The sequence below is a fragment of the Electrona antarctica genome, assembly GCF_951216825.1.
Source record: "Electrona antarctica genome assembly, chromosome: 9".
In the NCBI taxonomy this organism is placed as follows: Eukaryota; Metazoa; Chordata; class Actinopteri; order Myctophiformes; family Myctophidae; genus Electrona; species Electrona antarctica.
The window spans coordinates 40,407,240-40,415,466 of record NC_136790.1 but is presented as its reverse complement, the minus strand read 5'-3'; the positions used below and the strand labels follow the sequence as shown (position 1 = coordinate 40,415,466).

Sequence of the window (8,227 nt, the reverse complement as noted above, 5' to 3'; positions counted from 1 at the left end):
ATGTGCATGGTTATATTTGCTCCGGTAAGCTTCTTTTCTTAAGCATGTTGATATTTGCTGTATCAATTGTTTCGTTTTATTTGTATTATTTATTGTGGCTCATAATAGTATTGCTAATTAATACTGAATCTGATTCAGTCAAGACTAGTGTTTATATTGTAATGATTTAATCACATAATCAATATTCAATAGTAATTGATTTATGGCTTTAAAAATACTAGTTGAAGAGGAACTGTGTAGTTTCATTTCAAATGTCGATTATAGTAAGTAAGTGAACACATTTTCTGTATATATAATATATATATATAGAGAGAGAGAGAGAGAGAGAGATTTCTCTCTCTGAAAAAAGATAAAAGCAATTCTGTAATTACTCAAAAAGTTGTGTCACCATGTGTTGCTGTGACCACCCTATAGTGCACAACAGGCAGCTCTGTTTGCTGTCTTCCCATCTTTAAAATATTCATGTTATGTACCGGTATTTTAAAATCAATGATAAGATTAAACAGCCTTGAATTTAATGAAGCATGAGAGACTCTGTAAGGCGTGGCTATATTTGCAGTTGGTGTTGACATTCATGTAATATTTAATACTATCACAGTAGGTATTATTTGATAGATAATTACAGCGTTGATACATTCATTCTAGCATTTAGATAATGTTGAGGTTGAAAGGCTATAGCTGATGCATTTTTGTTTAGCAAATGAGAAAGTGCCTTTATACAGAATTATCTCAAGAATTATGTTGCATATATTCTGCAAAAATAATATAATATCGGCAGCTATTGCTATTACGTTTGTTTGTTTGTTTATTTTATTTATACATCATATATCATTTTGAAAATGATGAGAAACTAATGCTTCAAGCAGAGATGTAACAATTAAATGTATATAGGCCTATAGCTGGTACTAGCCCATTATAACATTATGTTATTTCACAGATATTTGCCATCTGTGCTTTTGCAACATGTGGAGGATACTATGGACACCTGCGGGTTAAAGTGGACTGTGCAGATAGAAGGCAGAGCAACCTCAGCATCAACATTGACTTTGCCTATCCTTTCAGGTGTAGTATGTGTTTTACTCTCAAATGGATTCTCTGCATGTAGGCCTATTGGAAAGAAATGGTCATCTTCCTTGCTTAATAATAGATGTTACCAATGATACCAATGAAGGCTCTGTTCCATTCTGGTCAAACAGAGTCAGGGTGCTGATATTGTGCTCTCTGGAAACGCTCTACACCAGTGTTCCATTCTGGTCAAACAGAGTCAGGGTGCTGATTGGCTCTGTTCCATTCTTGTCAAACAGAGTCAGGGTGCTGATATTGTGCATGTTGGCTCTCTGGAGACGCTCTACACCAGTGCAGGGTCTCAAAGTGTGGTCCGGTTCCTTGAGAGGGTTAAAAAAAACCTTACGGGTGTTGAACAGTTAAACATGTGGTAAAATGCATTCTATAAAGGAGCTCAACTCCCTCCCTCCCCAGCAAGTTCAAAGCAAACTTAAAATAATTCCTTACGTTAAAATACAAGTGAACATAGTTTAACTCGTTGAACACCTTGTAGAATCCCCTGACCCTTCTTTGTAAATATACCTTATGATTCTACTGAGCTTTATTTCGATATGCTTTGTAGTAGCCTATAGTTTGTATTGTATTGTATTGTTTTGTCTGTATATTACTGATTCATTGAGTACAAAGGACCACAATGGAAACAAGCCGGGGCTTTTTGTGTTATCCATTTGACTGTACTTCCTGTACTGTTAGTATTCATTCAATCAATCAATCAATCAATCAATCAATCAAGCAATCAATCATTCAAAAATGTGTGCATATCTGGCAAAAGGATAAAACACAAGAAAGCTTGATAATTTATTTCCATTGTGGTCTTTTGAATGTAAATATTTGTGTAGAACTAGTGTAAAGCCCAAACCACACCAAAGGGTCGCCATGCAACTCCTTGAAACCAAACGGTTGCGAGTAGACGCGTGTAGACGCATGTAGTTTTATTGGGAAGTAACGGATTACATGTAACGCCGTTACGTAATCAGAGTACAACAAAACGGTAACTGTAACATCTTAGAGTACATTTTAAAATGTGTAATCTGGATTACAGTAACGGAGGTATAGTAACGGGGGTTACAGGCTTGGTTACATTCTCCCCTTCCCCTCATCAATCTTAAGGCTTCAAATAAGTTAAAACACCAAACAATAAAATAATCAGTCGATTACGCATGATAAATGATCATCAGTGCGCTGTGTCGCTGCTGCTGCCCATGCAGCATGCACTGTGGGCACACGAGCAGCGCGCTCGCGTCGGTCCCCCAGCAGCACCAATGGTTTTCCCCGCCGTCAGAATCTAACTCTCCACTGTCTCCAGTCCCCATATACCTTGTAACCAGGTGCGGCAAGAAAGTTACGCATTACAATTGTACGACTACGCCACCTTGAGGTATCAAGGAATAGAATGGATAAGTGAATAGATAGATCTAAAGGAGTGGGAACAACATACATTTAGTACACAATATAAATATAAACAAAATAAATAATTGTAACAAATTGAATGTATACCTTGAAATGTCCATGTGTACTCACACATTCCCTCCTGCCACGAGAGAGGTCAGCACAGCTAGGGCACATGACTTATCAACCTGAATACATTTAGATTCATAATGAATTAACATCAACCTGAATAACAGATACGCTTAGATGCAGAATGAACATGATTAAAACAACAGTTGAGACATGTTACTCACCCTGGCACTAGTATAATTAAAAACCCAGAAGCAGACCCAGGTCTCGAGACCCTCGGCAGCATTCACCAAACATCTGATGTTTGGCAGATGACAGGGCCTTTAAATAGTCACCTGATTGTCAATGAGGCAGTGGACTGTCCCTATGGTGGCCCCTGAGGCTCAATTCCAACCGGCCACATCTACCCCCATTTTCTTTTTCATTGGCGTCCCGACAATGTACCACCCCAACACCATGGCCTAAACATCACTGACGTGGAGCAGCTCCCACCAGGCACACAGAAATGTGTAGCTCCATCCAATATCTTCACTGGTAGGTGATGAGGATTGGAGTGTCTAACGGCTGTCCCGCAGGCAGAACGTCGTACCACCACTTCACAAGGAGGGGCTGGTGGGTGCATCAGGGCCTGAGGGCGTCTCACCATCGCCGACGAGCCAGGGGAGGGGGTGTCAACATCTGGGACCTGATGGAGGGTAGGGGCCCTCTCCCAAGGCAGAGTATCGTTTGGTAGACTGCATCGTTTACACAGCCGACACCAGCGATTGATAGTCTGCCACATGCCTGGCCAGTAATACCTCTGCCGGATCAGATCAGTGGTTTGCCGTGTGCCCCACTGACCATGGTTGTGGTGTGATTTGCGGAACACCTCCTCCCTCATACACTCTGGAAGTAGCAGCTGATGTACTTTCCCCACTCCATCTGGCCTTCGGTACACCCTGTACAGCAGTCCGTCCTCCAGGGTGAGACGATCCCATTGTTTCAGTAGGCCAAGGGTTTCAGAAGGGAGGCCTTGCTTTGCCATGCGCCCAGGTCTCCGTTGTGCCTGCCAGAATGGAATGAGGGCACCTATAGAGCGGTCAGCAGCTTGAAGCGCAGCCAAGTCAACATCTGACCGTACTGGAAGTGCAGAATTTTCCACCTGGGTGGCTGTTAGTCTCGTACATGCACCTTGCTGGACATTCACAGGACCTGAAAGGTTAGGCTTGGGGGGTCTAGGGTCTGTCTGTAGGGTTAGGAGAACCTGCCTAAGTTTGTTAAGTTGTTCTTGCTGTTGCTGCAACATTTTTTTCATATCCGCCATCTCTACGACAGCAGGGCTACTAGGTGGCACAGTACCCATACACTGAGTGGCACATGCAGGGAGAGTGGAACTCCTACTTGTAGGGTCATCTGGCCGCCCCTCCCGCTCCCAACGGATAGCCTCAGCCCTGACCTGTAGGAGGGAATAGTCAGGATGTTCACGTACAATGCGCTTCAGCTCCCTGCGGAGGTCAGAATCACAGATATTCTGAACAAATTGGTCACGCAGCAGGGTGGAAAAAGTAGGCATTCCATCTGAGACACAGCGTTCAAGTTTCTCCATTAAATAACATAAAGAATGGGAATATTGTTGCAATGACTCTCTCCCCAACTGCTTCCTTGCCAAGAAGCTCTGTAGAAGACAGACATACGGTGTAGAACAGCCATACACATCCTGGAGAATAGCTATTAACCGTTCTGGGTCTTCTCGATCTACCCTAGGCCTATACCTGATCTCATTTTTAGCATCCCCCTCCAGATGGTCATGAATAAAATCAGCTTGCTCAGTAGGTCTTAGATGTAGGGTCCTTATTGTAGCCCTTACCTCCTCAACCCAATCTTCTACTAAAATCCCAGAGGTCCCCCTAAATGACGGACATTTCCTCTCTCTGGGTACATAGAGCAGATATTCAGGAGGTAAAACGTCCATGTTGTTGGCATTGCATGGGGAAACAACCCCAAGCTGCTGCCCCAATTCTCTTTCCTGGAGCCCACTAGCCATAGCAACCCAGGTTTCGAGACCCTCGGCAGCATTCACCAAACATCTGATGGGGCCTTTAAATAGTCACCAGTCACCTGATTGTCAATGAGGCAGTGGACTGTCCCTATGGTGGCCCCTGAGGCTCAATTCCAACCGGCCACATTATATTATATTTTATAGCGTGATCTGTAGCCAGCGGACACTGACAGCTCTGTAACCGCGGGGACAAGAGGACGCGGGGACACGGGTGGCCGTGGGTAGTGAGATTCCGACGGGGAGTGGAATGATACGATATATACTGTTCAAATGGCACACCAGGCGATGCATTGCTCACTATATGATGCGGACATAACCATAACTCCATGGATGGCTCCATGGCATAGCGTTGATTTCTAGATGCAAACTGAATCAGTCCGCGATTAATTACAGCTGTGGATCGCATCGCGCATGGCGAAGTCAAACTGGTTCACTCAATCGCGCATATAACAATTGCGCTAGCAAGCTTATTTGTCTGTGTGTGTGTGTGTGTGTGTGTGTGTGTGTGCGCGCGCGTCGTATCTGCCTGCCTGCCTTCCTGTCTGCCTGCCTGTCTGTCTGTCTGCCTGCGTGCCTGCCTGTCTGCCTGCGTGCTTGCCTGCCTGTCTCTCTGTCTGTCTGCCTGCCTGTCTGTCTGTCTGCACTCTGTCATGGGAGAACCATTTTTCCTCAATAGGCCTACCAAGTTGTACAGCATGCCTTAATTTGGCTGTATACATATATTATTTATATTTGTATATGTATTATAATGATTAGGAATTATTATTATAATGATTAGGAATTAATTTGCCTTTTGTGCAAACCTGTGCCTAGCCGAATAGGACTACATTTTAACATGAATCATAATGGTGGTAGGCTACTTGAGAGCCAAATATTTTCTGAGGTGGTACTTGTAAAAAGGTTGAGAACCACTGATTTAACAATATTTCTGTAGTTTTTTCTTAATTTTATATAGGCTAAACATTCTGCTCTGGTTATCAATGGTAAAACTTGTTTTATGTAATTAAATAGAGGTTTGCTTAAAAGTAATCCAAAAGTAACTGAAAGTAACCCGTTACTTTTTAAATTTTGGTACTCAGATTACGTTACTGACTACAATTTATAGCAAGTAACTTGTAACTGTAGGGGATTACTTTTTAAAAGTAACCTTCCCAACCCTCAAGCAACCATTGACATTCCAACTAATTTAAATGTATATTCAGTGATTTGACTTAATTCAAATATCACTTATTTTTTATTTTTTTCTGGATAATCCTCCCTACTATAGAGTGTGCTGACCATATAAGGAAATCCTCCCTGTCCCCAGTGAGCCCCTGGGGTCAAAAAACCCTAGTTTCAGTTTTGGTGGCGGGTGGCAAAACCTTCATCCAATCAGGATGAGAGGGGCCTTCCTCCAATCTTGATCGAGTGGGGGCGGGCCTTGGTGCACATGCTGTTGGCCTGTTGCACTTCCCCCCACTGTAGAGCGTGCATGTGCACATTTTGTTACCGGGGCGGACTGGGTGGTTTTCCAAATCACCCAAATCACTGAATGCTCCTTTAATCACTTGGGTCAGGAGTCAGGACATAGAGTATCATACCGTCTCAACCCTTTGGTGTGGTTTGGTATTATTTGTATGGTTTTATGATGGGAAGTTGGGAACCACATGCACCTACTACTTTCGTGGCCTATTTCTCAAATTCATTATCAACACAACCTTGGAGGGTTGTGTGACTGAGTACTCTTGTATTTTAACACCTGATTTTCAGTACCATGTATATTGTATAATGTTTTATTTCTGTATGTGCTCCCAGTACAACAGCTGCAGTCTGCAAGTGTCATTATTACTGGCTATTCAAGGCTGATCTTGACACTGACACTTATAGTAGATGTCAGTCAGTGACAATTTGCCTACCGACTGACATTCCCTTATCGTGACATATTTTCTTGACAAGATTTAACTTTATACATTTTTTCCTGTCTTGTAGATTACAACAAGTGCATTTCAAAGCCCCCTTGTGTGAGAAGAACAGACAGGAGGTCTTCTTCCTGCAGGGAGATTTCTCCTCAGCAGCTCAGTGTTTTGTGACAGTGGGTGTGTTTGCCTTCCTTTACTCCCTGCTGGCAACGATTGTGTATATCTTCTACCAGAACAAGTACCGAGAGAACAACAGAGGCCCACTCGTGGTCAGTGAGTTCACATCTTTAAATATCAGTTATGAATAGATTCCAAATACAGTATTGGTGTATTAGTAGGCTTACTCAGTGAATCAGTTTAAATGGAATTGTTCTTTGTGTAGAATATTTTGATTATGGTATCCAATATAAGACTCTCTCTTCATAATGCTCCTTACTGTCTCCCTCAAACAGGATTTTGTTGTTACAGTCATATTCTCATTAATGTGGCTGGTTAGTTCTTGTACATGGGCCAAAGCTCTCTCTGATGTTAAGGATGCCACAGACCCTACCAAGGTCCTTCTGCTCATCACGGCTTGCAGAGCTTATGCAAATATATGCACGGCTACCCAGGAGCCTCTCTGGACAAGCCTTAATTCATCTGTGGTAGGTATTCAGGTGCCAAATGCATCATGTGTTGGCCACTGATTTAAACAACTTAAGGTATTTATTTTGTTTTACTCCAAGAAATACAATTTGTATCTCTGCCCTTTTCCATCTCTAGGTTTTTGGTTTCATTAACCTAATCCTATGGGGTGGCAATATTTGGTTTGTCTTCAAGGAGACATACTGGTACAAAACTGGCAAGCGATATCCAACCAGGAGTGCTTCAGGCAAAAGTGGAATGAGGCAGCGGCTTTACAGCGAGAGCAGCTTCGACCAACAAGGTGAACGTTTTGATCAACAGACCTACCGACAGCAGAGCATCACGGAGTCAGAGGGGCATTTAGGTAGCTTCAATCAGTCCCTGGGAAGCTTTAGCTTACCCCACACACAGCTAGGCACACCAATCATATATGGCCAGGAGAATAGGACTACCTCGAAGGGGACAATGATATTTGTCAAGGAGATTTAGATCTCAGCTTATTCTTCATGTATAGTTAGTTGCTGCGAGAGTGAGGTCTAGCCAACACCAACTCGGGATTCTTGGATCGCTGCCCTCCACAATTTCCTATCCAACATCAGGTTCTTGAGCTCTGCAGTGTTGTCAGCCAACGCTTCTTTCCCTTCCTGGCTTTGCCCTGGGTTGGCTCGCATAGGATCAATTTACTTGGCTCAAGTTCTGGGTGCCTGACGCAGTGCCCTCTGACTTTCTCCATGACCAGTGGTAGGTCCCCATAGAGGTCCACATTTCTGATGCGGTCCGTCCATGTGACACCTAGTGCCATTCATAGCATTCTTGTGTAGACTCCATCCAGGGCTTTTCCTGTTGTACTGTGAGGGTCCATGTCTCGGCCCCATACAGCAGTACTGACTCCACAGTAGCTATATGAACATGTATAACAATACATATACAGTACATTTTCACATCAAAGGATACAACATGATTATTCTCAATAAAATATATTGATATTTTCCTCTGCCAGACCTTGAGGCCTATAGGCCAGGACGCAGAGATTATGTTTGTCTGTGAGTGTGTTTCTGAGTTTGTGTACAGACTTCACTCAAATCGCTATATCAGTGTCATGTGATAAACATATATCATTCAGGTTTGCCTCCTATTCCCAGCT

General features: G+C 43.1%; 1 protein-coding gene across 1 annotated transcript; it reads left to right on the top strand.

Moving 5' to 3' along the window:
- synprb (synaptoporin b) lies at positions 1 to 7,572 on the top strand (the record flags this gene model as incomplete). The annotated part of the gene is made up of 5 exons (XM_079510735.1): positions 1 to 24; positions 938 to 1,062; positions 6,530 to 6,728; positions 6,912 to 7,103; positions 7,222 to 7,572. The coding sequence occupies 5 exons, from the start codon at positions 1 to 3 to the stop codon at positions 7,570 to 7,572; spliced, it is 891 nt and encodes a 296-aa protein (XP_079366861.1).
- Positions 7,573 to 8,227: the final 655 nt, after the last annotated feature.